The 16081-nt window shown below is 40.9% G+C and overlaps 2 protein-coding genes across 2 annotated transcripts; one reads left to right on the forward strand and one right to left on the reverse strand.

Annotated features, from left to right (window-relative positions):
• Positions 1-1663: 1663 nt before the first annotated feature.
• LOC148950273 (uncharacterized) lies at positions 1664-2473 on the forward strand. Its single transcript, XM_089091817.1, has one exon. It carries the CDS (start codon positions 1664-1666, stop codon positions 2471-2473), a length of 810 nt encoding a protein of 269 aa, XP_088947943.1.
• Positions 2474-13838: 11365 nt separating this feature from the next.
• LOC148950274 (uncharacterized) lies at positions 13839-15422 on the reverse strand. Its single transcript, XM_089091818.1, has 3 exons — positions 15404-15422; positions 14316-14989; positions 13839-14060 (listed from the first exon to the last, which is right to left on the reverse strand). The coding sequence occupies exons 1-3, from the start codon at positions 15420-15422 to the stop codon at positions 13839-13841; spliced, it is 915 nt and encodes a 304-aa protein (XP_088947944.1).
• Positions 15423-16081: the final 659 nt, after the last annotated feature.

A 16081-nucleotide genomic window follows, 5' to 3' on the forward strand; every position in this document is an offset into this window, starting at 1 on the left:
AAAAAGAAAGATTTAAAGAAAATGGGAACTTTGTGGGAGGGTGTAAAAAGGGCTTTGAATAGATTAGGATGGAGAAGCATGCATAGCTGTGTTGGCCTCAGGTGGCTTGGTGTTGTGATGAGTTGTTAGTAGCAGTAGTAAATTGTGCATACAGGTATGGTAGCTAACCATGAGAAATCATTAAAGTCAAAAGCAACATAAAATTTTGAAAAAAGGGGTTCAAGAATGTGCAAAAGAAATTCTTAAAGCAGAAAGTACTGATGAGAACATTGAAGATGACAGCCTAAAAATGTAATCCAGGGAAGTCATTGACAGACTTGCAGATGCTATTTGTTATTTGCTGGATGCAAATAAAAAATCTAAATGGTGAAAACATTTGAAAAAGACTACAAATTGCTTAATATTGATCAAAAGAAAATTGAGAAATTTGTTACCAGATGCCATAGCGCTATATACCTGATGATGATTGTCAGGATTTGATGGTGCTAGAAAATCTAGGGTTATCCACATTGTGAGGAGACTAAACTAGCCTACTTTGTACCAAATTCAACAATGAAGATTATCCTATTGAAATTATAGGCTCACCCAAAGTGTGTAGCAATATGTTTCTGTTTACCTATTGATCAGCAAAACAAAGCAAAATACACACCTTTGACCCCTTTCTCAACTGAAAAACATCTTATTTTGAAGAAGATAGCCTACTTAAGAGGATAGAACTTTTTATTATTGATGAGGTCAATATGGTTTAACACACAGGTCTCTTCTTCACTCTTTACTTAGGCAGCACTATTGAACTGTCTGTAGTAAGGTGAAAAGAATCACCTGTATGGTGCTAGGCTATTACCTTAAATTGCATTGGCCAGCAAGATAAGGTGGTGTTGAAACTCCTGTTGGTTTCTTGATAATCCTTCTCAAAACTATTTATATTTAAAAAAAAACAGCTTAGCCCACCTAATAAACATGAGATTTAGGCAGCTTACCAAACTCATGAATTGACTTAAACTCAGCAATGCATACTGTCTAGGCCCTATTGATTTAGGCTAGGCAAAATTTCTAGAACAATTCTTACACTTGATTATTGTTTCAGCACAAAACTTAGAGCCCAACTACGTGAAATTTAATATTAAGAAAAACCATTCCATTGAAGGGTAATTCCCTGGAAATTCCAAATCTAGAGGCAAAACGAAGAAATGATTTATATGATTAACGGCGATATGATAAAACTGATGAGAAAGCATGCAAAAGCAGATTTAAATTTTACGCCTTAATGGTTGTAGCATTCCGCTATGCTTGTGCTTAATTCCCTGCTTGTGCCTATACCATGCTTGCGCTTACTTAATGCTTGTGCTGTGCTTAGATGTTGCTATTAATTTGTAGGTAGCCTGGGTCAATAAACCTTTACACTAGAGAAGTATTACATGGTGTCAGGAGTGGGATCTCATGGATGTACTACAGCCATCAATCAACTGGGAAGCCAGCTCCCTAGCATAGGAATGGGACCATTTCCAAGAGCATGCCCAACTGATGTTCACAAGCCCGCTGGCAGGCAAAACAGAGAAAGCTCTCTGTGCCTACCTACTTATCTGGGCGGGAGCGAACGGACGAGAAATATTCAACACCTTCATCGTTGCAGACGAGGTACGGAACAAAATCGAACGGTACCATGAGAAATTTAAGGCGTATGCATCACCAGAGAAGAACACAGTTTTTGCACGGTATCTGTTCCAAAACCGAGGCAGAAAGTGTAGAGAAATATATTACAGAGCTCAAGACATTAGTGAAACCATGTTCTTACTCGGACTCAAACGAAATGGTCCACGATCGCATAGTTTGCGGAATACTAAACCAAAACGTACGTGAGAAGCGCCTGGCTGAAGGTGATGAACTCATGCTTGAAAAAGCAACCATTATGTGCAGAACCCACGAAGTGACCCAGGCACAGCTTAAAACATTCCATGGAATTCAGTCTATTCCCATAAAGCAAGAGATTGATGCCATCTCACGCTACCCAAACCAGAACAGCCGCAGAAAAAAACAGGAAGCAAGCGGCTCAAAGATCAAACCATGCTACTTCTATGATGGAACATACTCCCCCTCTCATTTCTGCCCAGAAAAGGGCAAGTCATGCTCCATCTGCAAAAAGCTGAACCATCTTGCACGAGTTTGTCGAAGTAAGACAGTAAATGCAAGAGAAGAAGACACTGTTGAAGCGGAATCCGGTGATGGAACCGAATTCCTGTACTCCATCGAACAAAGCAAAAACAAAGACGAAGCAGTGATACCTTTGATCTTCAACAATCAGTTCCCTGTCCAGTTCAAAATCGACGCAGGGACCCGGGTCAATATCATTCCAAGGAAGTACTTTAACCTCATCACCCCAAAGCCCACCGTGAAACCCACAAGCCAGCGCCTCACCAGCTACGGTGGAGCAAGGATCCCTGTAACGGGAGTCTGCGAATTATCATGCAGCTAAAAAGATAACCTCAGCAGCAGGCAACAATTCTTTGTAGTAGAACTTCAGCTACCCCCATCATAGGCTACCGTTCAAGCCTTGATTTGGACCTGATTAAGCTGGTACTGAACGTAAACTCAACATCTTCAAGAGTATCATTTCTGAAGGAAAAGCACAAAGAAGTGTTTAAAGGAATCGGGAAACTCGAAGGAGAATGTAACATATACCTGAAAGACGATACCAACCCAACTGTCTACCCAGCGAGACGAGTACCCGCGGCCATGCAGGATAAACTCAAGCAAGAAGTCAGCCGCCTAGAAGACCTAGGGATTATCGAAAAGGTCATTACCCCAACAGAGTGGGTCAATTCGATGGTTATGGTTGAGAAGAAGGACAGGTCCACAAGACTGTGCATAGACCCCGTGGACCTAAAAAAGGCCATCAAACGGCCCCACTATCCCATTCCCACTCTAGACGACGTCACCTCCAAGCTATACGGAGTGAAAATATTCACAAAACTTGATGCCCGTTCTGGTTACTGGTCAATTCCGCTCTCCGAAGATTTGTCTTACCTCATGACATTCAGCACAATATATGGAAGATATCGTTTCAAGCGAATGCCCTTCGGAATCATCTCAGCGCAAGATGAGTTTCAGAGGAGGATGGAAGAAGCCTTTGAAGGCCTAGAGGGTTTCTTCATCATCATTGATGACATGATCATGTACGGTGCGACGCAAGAAGAGCACGATGAACGCCTAGCAGCGATACTCGAACGTGCCCTAGCTAAGGGTATCCGTTTCAACGAAGACAAGTACGAATTTTCGGCCTCCAGTGTCAGCTACTTCGGACACAGAATCAGCTCCACGGGAAGTCAGCCAGATCCCGAAAAGATTCGCGCCATTAACCACATGCCAAACCCATCATGCCGAGAAGAACTGCTAACCCTCCTTGGGATGACCAACTATCTCGCCAAATACATACAGAGCCTATCCACAAAAAACAAACCACTCCGTGACCTGACCAAAGCGAACCCATTCATCTGGTCAGAGGAACACCCCCAAACACTCGAGGACCTTAAACGCTCTATAGTGTCGACCACCCCGTTCTTCAACCATCAGAGCAAGAACGTCGAACTCATTGTCAACGCCTCCAGCCACGGGCTCGGCGCCCACCTCGTTTCGGAAGGGCAGGTCACAGCGTATGCATCGAGATCGCTCAGCAAGACAGAGCAGAAGTATTCGCAACTGGAAAAAGAGTTGTACTCCATTGTGTATGGCTGTAAACGCTTCCACCATTATCTGTACGGTCGCCACGTTGACGTCACACCAGACCACCGCCACCTCGAAACCGTTGTAGCAAATCCTATTCACAAAACCCCACCACAAGTGCAACGATTAATGCTTCAGTTCCAGCCTTACGACCTGAGTCTGAGGTTCCGACCAGGATCCGAAATCCCAGTCGCTGACGGAAGGGCAGGTCACAGCGTATGCATCGAGATCGCTCAGCAAGACAGAGCAGAAGTATTCGCAACTGGAAAAAGAGTTATACGCCATCGTGTATGGCTGTAAACGCTTCCCCCATTATCTGTACGGTCGCCACGTTGACGTCACACCAGACCACCGCCACCTCGAAACTGTTGTAGCAAATCCTATTCACAAAACCCCACCACAAGTGCAACGATTAATGCTTCAGTTCCAGCCTTACGACCTGAGTCTGAGGTTCCGACCAGGATCCGAAATCCCAGTCGCTGACGCTCTGTCACACCTCCATCTTAGCGATACAGATCCAAAACTGGAAGAAGATCTGGATATCTATGTACACCACGTAGTACGGAACCTTCTAGCCAGCGACCAGAAGATTGAGCAGATACGGAAGGAAACTACGCAGGATGAAACCTTGAGCATCATAGTCAAATCAATTCAAGAGGGCTGGCTGAGTACTAGAAAAGAGTGCCCAACCAACATCCTAACCTACTGGAACGTCCAACACGAGCTGTTTTTCACAAAAATTATTCTTCTCAAGGGAGAAAGATTTATCATTCCCAAGAACCTGCAGTTAGCCACACTCCAGCAGCTACATGCAGCCCACCTCGGAACTGAGAAAACCAAACAGCAAGCAAGGATGTTAGTGTACTGGCCAGGCCTCGGCGCAGACATCGAAAAGTACATAGCAAAATGCCAAACATGCGCCAAGCACATGCCGGAATTTTCTTCAAGGGAAGTGAATTCCCTGGAATTCACTTCCAGGGAATTCGTCAATTTTGCCAAAGCCTGGGGTATTTCATTAAGCACATCTAGCCCCGGGTATCCCAAATCCAATGGACTCGCCGAGAAATCTGTGCAGATTATAAGAAACATCATGACCAAGGCAATGGAAAACAGAGAAGACCCCTTTTTGGGTCTACTAGAATACCAGAATACACTAGTCGATGGGTTTGCATCTTCTGCTCAACTCCTTATGTCTCGCCAACTAAGATCCATCCTACCATGCGCCACACTTCACCTAAAGAAGAAGGTCGTCCCGACCGAACAGTTCACTCAGCAAAGAAGTGAAATGCAGAAACGCCAGAAAATTTACCACAACAAATACAGCCAAGGCTTTAAATCAGCTCAACCCCGGCGATGCGATCCACATTCAGAAAATGCCCGACGGACAGTGGAAACAGGCCGTTGTGGTTTCTCATGCAAAACAGCCGCGATCGTACCGGGTGCAGACAAACGAAGGTACGATTCTGCGGAGGAACCGCAAGCACCTATCAGCTCGCCCACATCAAAGTCCGAAAGGAACGATTTTGGTTCGCGAAGGACTTGACGATGCCATAGTGCCAGACGCGACTGCTAAGCCACCACCCTCGCCGTTGCAGGCAGACCAGTTCATGTCCCCGTTGCCGATCCAGGATCGGAATCAACTCCCTAGCCCCTGCCAGAGCGTTACCGCGGCGCCACCCTTAGAATCAAGCGCGACACCAACGACAGCATGCACGAGATACGGCCGACTTGTAAGAAAACCCCCTGAAACTGAACCTGTAAAGAGTGGTTTTAAAAGTAGACCTGTAAATAGAGACAGTATGAGAAGAAGAAGAAGTGAACTAGTTTGTGAATATGTAAGAAGCGAGCCTAGCGCCTTCTTACACATAACTTTCTGAAGGTACTTATTACAGTGTTTGATTTCAAAAGTAGACCTGTAAATAGAGACAGTATGAGAGGAAAAAGAAGTGAACTAGTTAGTGAATATGTAAGAAGTGAGCCTAGTGCCTTCTTACACATACCTTTCCGAAGGTACTTATTACAGAGTGTAAGCCTGCTCACAGTGGATGAGTGGGAGCGAGTGTGGAGTGTTGGTGTAAGAGGAAATGCAGGCAGTTTAAATGACAAAAAAAGGAAGATGTAGCATTCCACTATGCTTGTGCTTAATTCCCTGCTTGTGCCTATTCCATGATTGCTCTTACTTAATGCTTGTGCTGTGCTTAGATGTTGATTTTATTTTGTAGGTAGCCTGGGTCAATAAACCTTTACACTAGAGAAGTATTACAATGGTCATTCAATCTTCCGTAAAAAAGTTTTTAGTGAGTCTAAAATTTACAATTTACTTTATAAACGCTTCAGATTTTGACTATAGTAGCAGAAGTAAGTGTGGAAACCCATATTTTTTCCATTCTAACCATTACTTCGTCGCTAACGTCTTTGCTTCATTTTTCGGTGAAGTTGGCCAGGTGACGACAGAACCAACGAATAATTAATTTGCGCCTTGACGGGGTGGACTTCAATTCACTGTAGGCAATTGAGACATGAATTCAGAAGCTCACAACACTTGCCCTCTTTCTTCTGGAGTGGGCTGACAGTACACCGATCTTTGATAATAACTTGATGGAAGTTGATAAGCTCTACAATCGGGTTAAGTCCACCCTAGTTGGGTGTACTTCATCTTTCTAAAGGCGTCGCTATAGTTTGAATCGCTAGCTACGTTAACGTCACTCAATTGACTTTGACGAAAAATGACAAATAAAGACGCGGCTCAAGTTCAGTATCATTGCCGAGGAGTGGAGGCTCTTTTGATCATGAGTGCAGTAAAATATTTTCGCTGTGGTTATTGGCAGTAAAAATGTCAAAATTAACACGTTAAATTAAAAAAAATCTTATAACCTGAATTTTGGATATGGCGTACTCGCCTTCTTACAATTCGTCTTTCTTTTTTGCTTGTAAAATAAGATCAGTTCGTTGCAGCACTCTTAAAACGGTTTGACATTGCAGTCCCGTACAATAAACTGCAAAATGCAAGGACGCAAATATTCGATGTCAGCTGATGCCAGATGATGTCAGTTGATTATAGATTACTAATTTTAAGTAAGTTAACACTATTAGGGGCCATGTGCGAACCAGTATAATAGATGGGCATTATATCCTTTTGAGGGTTTAAGGGGTTGACAGCTCCACGTTTATTTGTGAGGATTTCCATTTGTCATAAGTTCGACTTGATCATTCTTTTCAGTTTTTCTGAGTTTTAAGTTATTCCTATTGGTCCACAGCAGTATCTGCATTATTAGTGCTTGATATGAGTATTCATTTTAATTTCTGTTCGGCTTATTTTTCATTTTGCCAGTCATTTAGCTCATTTAAAGTTTGACTTGATTATAAGTTATAATTTCTATTTGTTTTTGGTCTCAACTATTAGGTGTTGGGCAGTGCTGGGATTATACAGTAGCCTGAGGATTCACATTGAAGCTATGCTATCTCAATAGGCAGAAATAACAGCATGAATGGAATATATATTAGGGTTTAGTAGGTCATGGTTTTAAATAACACTAAAATGTACTTCCACAATAAAAAGTTCATTTTACTAGCTATCAATAATACGGTTGGTGAGACAATAAGTTGTCTTATAAATCATTCATTATTTATGCTGCTTAAAATCTTTCCACTTTCGTAAGTAATTTTTTTTTCTTGAGAATTTTGGAAAATTTAAATTGTACACTAAAATTCATCGATATCAGGGCTTGTTTACGATTATTGAGAGCCTTATAAATTACTGGTTTTTTCTAGAGGCTACTTGAGCACTTTTCTGTTCCTTAAATAATATTCTCTGTTTGTATGGATTATCTATTTTCAGTAAGGTGCTAGTTTATCCAATTCACAAATATTGAGAAATACCACGAGTTGGTTTATCTGAACTAGCTTTGTAAATATTAATTGTGTAGACTGCGAAATAATGATTTTATTGGTTTTAAGTTTCAACTTCACTCCTTACTCCCATCAAAGAATCTCTGATGCTTGTATATTTTCCCTCTTTTTTCATTATCAGAGAGTTCGTGGTGACGAACTGTAAGTAACGAGTGACCCAGCTCAATAGTAACCGAAACTCTAAAGAACGGAATTTTGATACCAATAGATATATCAAAAGAATCGGCTTTCTATGCTGATTTCAAATATATAAATTTAATTTAGTTTAACCACACCCATCAAAGAACACGAGCCTGAGAAAGTTTTCCTGATTTTCGGAAATAGGGGGAATTAGCCCCTAAAAGTCAAGTGATCTCAATGAAAATCCTACCATCAGATTCAGTGTCAGAGAATCCTACTGTATAGGTTTTCAAGCTCCTACCTGCAAAAAATTCGAATTTTGTATTTTTTGCCAGAAGAAAGATCACGGGTGCGTGTTTATTCCTTAATGATGACTCCTGAAACACAAGGGCCGTCTAATTAGAACAATAAGAGGCTTTTTTTAAAGTATTAAGAAAAAATAGCGTAAAGGGCGAGGTGTTGAGGAGAGGGGAATCCCCTTTATGTACGTTATAATTTCTGTTCGTTTTAAGTTTTAATGTTGTTCCTTACTTTCAGTTGAAAAAACTTGTTTTTTTTTGTTTAATATAGAATAAGCGTGATGAAAAGACAAATGTTTGGTGATGTCAAACTTAGGTGGTCAACACCTTTTACTGTTTTTTTTTTTTTTAATAATGATATTGGTAAATATTTATGGCTCCTGGGGGTGATGATTATGAATATGATAGTAAATTTAATGAAAGTGTTAAGGTGTAAGGTTTGTGGTGCTGTTTGGGGACTGTGATATAGATAGGTTATTTTTTTTCTTTTTTTTGTTGTTTTGTTATGTTAGTGTATTTTTGCCACCCCCTTGGACAGGTTTTTACTTCTTATGGTGGCCGCTAAACTGATGTTAAATTATTTTTTTGTTAAGAATAAATCTCTCTCTCTCTCTCTCAAAACAATGTTTTTTTTTTCTTTACTATAAGGCATTAAATATAGATTCTATGTCTTACTTCCCTGAAACTTTCCCATGAATTATGGACAACATTTTAATATTGAACGACAATTTTTATTGGGGTGTATCATCCCAGCATTCTAGAAAAATAATTTCTTTGTGACATATCCTGCTGGAATCAAATTATATTTTCTTTATGTAAAATGAGGGTTCACTCCCTTAGTCAGGGGCAGATTCAGGGGTATTTTCAGGGGTAAGTGCCTACTCACACTAAAAAAAAGGTTGAAAGTTGCAGTATTTACAGGGCTGGATGGACAAAAGATTACTGGTAGAGGAGATAAATTTTTATCGGTACCCTTCTCCCAAACATAAATTCTGTATCAGCCCTGCACTTTGTGAATATTATCAGGGAAACATCAAACTTTTCGTCAGAATCACAAACTACAGTTTTTCAAAACGAAGGCCTAGTTTTGCTAGTTAGGCATATGGGGTATATCTTCATCAAATACTTAACATTGGGGGAGGGGTGGAGAATTCGTCGAAATGGCAAAAACAGTCATCGCCTATAAAGGCTTCTAAAAAAGGATAATATTTCGGTCCCAGCACGTACAATTCCTGTCTCTTATTTAAGCAACGGGTTTTCTGGATAACCTACGTTTTTCAGAGAAGTGCTTTCGTGCTGCCCGTAGTAAAGAGCCATGAGCCAATGTATGAGCGAGAAACAGCAGGGCTAATATATTTATTTTTATTAATTGTTTTTCCCAGAACCACTTCATATAGACAAGATAGCCCTTAGAACTCTCAAGGGGCTCGTTCAATTAGAAATTGGAGTTCTGGAGTCTTTTTTAAGAGTAAAAAGTGATCGGAAGACAATCAGTCCCCTCCCTTGCCCTGTTTTATAACCGACCCCCATAGCCTCCAAAGACATCCGGTCTAAATATTGAGACAATCTTTCTATTAAAAATAGTCAAAATGTCCAATAAATATGCCTTCGGGGATGATATGACCCCGACAGGTCCTGGGGCAAGCGCCGTAAATAATTAAATTAAAAAGAACAAGCTTTTTCAACTGAAAGTGAGGAGCAATATTAAAACTTAAAATTTACAGAAATTATCACATTAGGGGGTTCACCCCCTAGTCAATACCTCGCTCTTTACGCCTAAGCACAAATCCCTGAATCACAAAGGCCATTTCATTAGATAGATAGCTCCCTTGAAAGTACTAAAAAAATTTTAGTGTAAAGATCGAGGTATTGACTAAGTGGCGAACCCCCTCATATACGTAATAATTTCTGATCGTTTTAAGTTTTAATGTTGTTCCTTACTTTCACTTGAAAAAACTTAGTTTTTTTAAAATTAAATTTCTGATCATTTTTAAATAATTCTGGAAAATCCGGCGCCCCCTTCATAGAAATCCCCCCTCTCCCAAGAAAACATCCCCCATGGAAAGATCCTCCCACGAAACCCCCTCCTCCGACCCTCCCCCCACGAGAAAAAAATTCCTCCTAAAAACGTATGTATACTTCTCAATAACCAATATCAAATGCAGCGCAATAGCGCCGTCTAAGTAAAGAACGATGTTGGAACAATGTATTTTTTTCTTTGGATCAGGGCACTTCGCATCGAAGGAGCTGTCGTAGAAACTTCGAAAAGGGCTCATCCGATTGGAAATTGGAGCGGCTTGTGCCGTTTTTAATAGTTGAAAGTGATTGGAAGGCAACTAACACCCCTTCTACGCCCATCATTTCCCCAAACACATCCAATCAAAATTTCTCATAAATTTCCAAAGAGAGAGCCGTTTTGTTTAGCGTAGTTGATTTCCAGATAAAAATTGTATTTTTGAGAAGGACACTCCCCCACAACCCTCAGGGCAAGGGTTGTAAGTTATGCCCTGGGGGCATATAAGATTTCTGTAGAAAGCCTTGTCTTAGAAACTTCAAAAAGAGCTCATTCGATTGGAAAATCAAAAGGCTAGTACTCTTTTTAATAGTCGAAGGTGATTGGAGGGCAACGAACTCCCCTCTCACGCCAACCTTTTCCCAAAAAACATCCAATCAAAATTTTGAGATAGCCATTTTGTTCAAAGTAGTTAAAAGTTCTGAAAATTAGGTATTTCAGGATGACAACCCACCCCCACCAACCCTCAGGGCAATGGTTATAAGTTATGCCCTAGGGGCATGTAAGGTTTTTATAGAAAGCGTTGTCATAGAAACTTCAAAAGGGGTTCATTCGATTGGAAGTTGAAATGGCTAGTACCCTTTTTAATAGTCAAAAGTGATTGGAAGGCAACTAACACCCCTTCCATGCCTACCATTTCCCCAAACACATCCAATCAAAATCTTGAGATAGCCATTTTGTTCAATGTAGTTGAAAGTATTGGAAATTAGATGTTTGAGATGGGAACTCCCCCATAATCTTCAGGGCAAGGGTTATAAGTTATGCCCCGGGGGCATATAAGGTTTTTATTGAAAGCTTTGTTGCAGAAACTTCAAAAAGGGCTCATTCGATTGGAAATTCAAAGAGCTAATGCTCTTTTTAATACCCGAAAGTGATTAGAGGGCAACTAACCCACCTCTCACGCCCACCTTGTCCCCAAAAACATCCAATTAAACTTTTGAGATAGCCATTTTTTTCAAAGTAGTTGAAAGTTCTGAAAAATAGGTCTTTGAGGATGATAACCTACCCACAGCCCTCAGGGCAAGGGTTATAATTTATGCCCTGGGGGATAAAAAGGTTTTCATAGAAAGCGTTGTCATAGAAACTTCAAAATGGACTCATTCAATTGGAAATTGAAATGGCTAGTACCCTTTTTAATAGTCGAAAGTAATTGAAGTGCAATTAACCCCCCTCTCACGCCCACCATTTCTCCAAACACATACAATCCAAATTTTGAGATAGCCATTTTTTTCAACGTAGTTGAAAGTTCTGGAAATTAGATCTTTGAGGGTGACAACCCCTCTACAGCCCTCTAGGCAAAGGTTGTAAGTTATGCCCTTGGGGCATATGAAGTTTTATGGAAGGAGTCGTCGTAGAAACTTTAAAAAGGGTTCATTCGATTGGAAATTGAAAAGGCTAAAGCCCTTTTTAATAGTCAAAGGGGATTGAAGAAAAACTAACCTCCCTCTCACGCCCACAATTTCCCCAAACACATTCAATGAAAATTTTGAGACATTCATTTTGTTCAACGTAGTTGAAAGTTCTAGAAATTAGGTCCTTGAGGATGACACCCCCCCATCCCCCAAATAAACCTCATGGCAAGGGTTGTAAGTTATGCCCTGGGTGCATATAAGGTTTTTATAGAAAGTTTTGTCGTAGAAACTTAAAAAAAAAACTCATTTGATTGGACATTGAAAGGGCTAGTGCCCTTTTTAATAGTCGAAAAAGAATGAAGAGCTAACTAACCCCTCTCTCACGCTCATCATTTCCCCCATACACATTCAATCAAAGTTTTGATATAGCCATTTTGTTCAACGTAGTTGAAAGTTCTGGAAATTTTGTATTTGAGGATGAGAAACCCGCGAGAGCCCCCATGGCAAAGGTTGTAAGTTATGCCCTGTGTGCATATAAGGTTTTATAGATAGTGTTGTCATAGAAACTTCAAAAGGGACTCATTCAATGGGAAATTGAGAGGTCTGGTGCCTATTTTGATAGTCGAGAGTTATGGGAGGGTAACTAACCCCCCTCTCACGCTCAGCATTTCCAGAAACACATCCAATCAAAATTTTCAGATAGCCATTTTTTTCAAAGTAGTTGAAAGTTCTGAAAATCAGGTCTTTAAGGATGACACCCCCCCACAGCCCTCAGTGCAAGGGTTATAAGTTATGCCATGGGGGCATATAAGGTTTTCATAGAAAGCGTTGTCTTAGAAACTTCAAAATTGGCTCAATCGATTGAAAATTGAAAGGTCTAGTGTCCTTTTTAATAGTCGAAAGTGATTGGAAGGCAACTAACACCACTTCCAGGCCCACCTTTTCCCCAAACACATTTAATCAAAATTTTTAGATAGCCATTTTGTTCAATGGAGTTGAAAGTTTTGGAAATTATATCTTTGAGCAGGAAACTCTCCCAACGGTCTTCAGGGGAGGGGTTTTAAGTTATACCCTGGGGGCATAAAAGGTTTTTATTGAAAGCTTTGTTGTAGAAACTACAAAAAGGGCTCATTCGATTGCAAATTCAAAGGGCTAGTGCTCTTTTTAATAGTCCAAAGTGGTTTACTTTCTTTACTTTCGGCAGGAACCAGACGACGAACTGTCCTGCCTGGCACCAAAGGATCTTGGAATGATTTTCGTCGACCACTTGGACCTGTCGGCTGCAGGTTTTGCGTCGATCTTCTGCCAGTCTTTGTCCCATCTCAAACCGTGTCTCCTGACTCTTCCCCGCGGTTCCAGGTCCTCCTTGTATTTTTGCCACAGGTTCTTCTTTTGTCCTCCTGGTTTACGTTTCCAGGAGGGGGCTGGTTCGCAGACAAAGATGTTTCGACATTTTGTGCCTTCGGGACGGCGTAATGTGTGGCCGAGGAGCTTTAGGCGACGTTTTTTACTGATAAGCGATAGCTCTTCTGATTGGCCACAGCGACTCCTTACTTCAATATTGGAAATCCTGTCCTGTCCCTTAATGCGGGAATATAACGGAGGCAGCGGTGGTCAAACATCCAAAGCTCTCGCGTCTTCAGCCTTCATCGGCCATGTCTCGCAAGAATTAAGTAGTACTGCTCGAACAGTTGCAACATCTGACTTTTGTTTTGGTTGAAATCTGACTTTCAGACTAGTAAAGACTCCCTAGGCTTTTGCTATGCGGGCAGAGATATCCCTTTCAGCTCTGCCATCTTGTGTTATGATATAGCCAAGATACTTGAATTTCTTGACGTTTTCTATTGGCTCACCGTCAAGGGTAACCTGGCAAGGAGCGGGTTGGTTGAGAGCCAGTACTTTAGTCTTTGTGCCACTGATGGTCAGTCCGATGCGCTTTAAGACCTCAGAGGTATCGTTGATCATGCCTTGCAAGCTATTGGCGGTGGTTTTGAGCTCAGCAACATCGTCTGCGCAGTCCAAATCTGTCAGGGACTGGCGGAAACCAGCTATTTGTCCGAACACTATTCCGCTATGGTTTCTTATTGCATTATTCATGATCCAGTGTGTCACGTAGTTGAATAATATAGGCGAAAGGGGGCACCCCTACTTTACCCCAAACTTAACTGGAAACTTAGGGGTGTAATTGCCAGAAACCCGGATGCAAGTCTCAGTGTCCTTATACGTGCTTTGGAGTATCTCAATGATATCTTGTGGCGGACCGTCTTCAGCCATAATTCTCCATAGCTCCTCTCTGGTAAGGGAATCGAAGGCAGCTACAAAGTCAATAAAGGCAATGAGAAGGGGTAGACGAAACCTGCTGTGCTGCTGAAGGATGAGACGAATCGTCAATATCTGTTCTGGACAGCCTCTGCCTGGTCTGAAGCCTGCTTGTTCAGGACGGGTTAACTAGTCACGTGCGTCTTTGAATCGATTCAGAAGAATGACGCAGAAGATCTTCATGGCAAGTTCAATCAGGGAGATACCCCTATAGTTTCCGCAAATGGCCTTATCTCCTTTTTTGCATAGCGGAATGAGGACTGATACTTTCCAGTCTTTTGGGAAGGTCTTTGTCGTCCATACCTGGACAAACAGGTCAGTTAGGTGGCATAGTAGAGTTGGCGAGGACTTGAACATTTCAGAAGGAATCCTATCCTCCCCTGGAGTTTTATTTTTTTTCATGCACTTCAGCGCTTTTTGTACGTCCACAATACTTGGTGGATCGAGGCTTATTGCGTAGGGCTCTCTATTAGCACTCAAGAAGGCAGGTAGATCGCACGGGGGTTTGACAGGGTTCAGTAGCTCAGAAAAATACTCTCGCCAGCGTTTCATGCGTCCTTCTTCTGTTCGGATGAGTTTTCCAGACTTATCTTTCAGTGTTTCAACTGCTACAGTATCTTTTCCTGTCAATTCTTTCAGGAGTTTGAACATTTTCCTGCTGTTGTGGTTCTTGGACGCTTGTTCCAATTCAGTCACCAGATCTAACCAGTACTTTTCTCTGTCCCGTTTCAGTGACTGTTTAATTGCTTTGCAGGCCACTTTTAAGGGTTCTTTTGCACCTCCCACGAGGGGTAGCTTCTTCTCGACTAGTTTTATGGTACGGTCAGATATCCAGGCTCGTTGTTTTTGTTTTGTGTGACCAAGCACCTCCTCAGCTACGTCTTGTGTTGCAATTTTTACTTGCGCCCATTCTTCTTCGACGTGTGAAAGAAGGTTCAAGGATTTGAACCGGTTGCTTAGCTTTAACTCGAAGTCAGCTTTAATTTTTGGGCATCTTAGTTTCGACGCTTCGAAGCGCTTCCCTGCCTTCTGTCCTCAGTTACTCTGGTGTCCTCACTGAAGTAACTCTATATTAGTATCTTTTCCCTACGTGGATCAGTTTGCGCCGATTGTACATTTTTTTTTTTTTTTTGGTGGTGGTTTTCTTGGTTTTTAGTTTTATATTTTTTTTTTTGTTTTTATATTGTTCTTGTTGTGTTTCTTTCGTGCTGAAAACGCCTTGTTCGTATTCAGGCGAAATTTCCGCGTTGCTTTGTTTCTGTTGTTTTCTTTTCACCCCCCGGGCCACAGTCTCGTTTGTTTGTTTTTTTTTTTTGATATATTTTTCTCTTTTTTTATCTTTTTTCATTGCTGGCCAGTTAGGGTTAATTTATTTAATTAGTAAATTTTACGGGCAACAAATATACGCATCTGTCAATTATTATTTGTATTTAGTTAAAAAACATGCAAATCTATTAAATCAACAAATTTTCTTAAAAAATTGCAGGAAGGAATCAGTGATTCCGAAATCTTTTAAAATATGTACCCATTTTGGAACTGAAAATGAAAAAAAATTAAAAAATAAAAAATAAATTAAGCCTAATAGCTTTAAATCACGTAATTTATGAACAAAAACAGAGACGTTTTCAACTGTCTAAGGACTTAAATTCTGTTGAAAACTTTTTAAGAAATAACCTTCCATCTGACATTTTTATACGAATTAAGGAAATGGCCATTAGATCTTTTCGCCATGATTTTCATTTGTCCAAGGTTCGTTTGGTTGACAAATTTAATAAACTTTTGTTTGAGAATTTCCAAGATTCAGATGTTTTTTATCCTCGTCATTGTCTGGGTCCAGCAATTTAGAATTTTTCTTCGAAGCCTCTTAATATTCAACAGGAAGCTGTTTTGTCGAAGGGTTCTAAGTTCTGTTTTCCAGCACCAGTCTCCTTTTCAAAAATAGTTTCAAAGTTGGAGTCAGGAGTTATGGCTTCCATAGATAAGGTGGATACTCCTCAAAAACTCAGAGCTGAGATTGTAAGAAAACTGAACACCTTTAATATGAACTTAATTGGCAAAGACATTTCACA

The sequence above is a fragment of the Artemia sp. Qi Xiang Cuo genome, chromosome 7 (genome assembly GCF_049724085.1).
Source record: "Artemia sp. Qi Xiang Cuo chromosome 7, ASM4972408v1, whole genome shotgun sequence".
NCBI lineage: Eukaryota > Metazoa > Arthropoda > Branchiopoda > Anostraca > Artemiidae > Artemia > Artemia sp. Qi Xiang Cuo.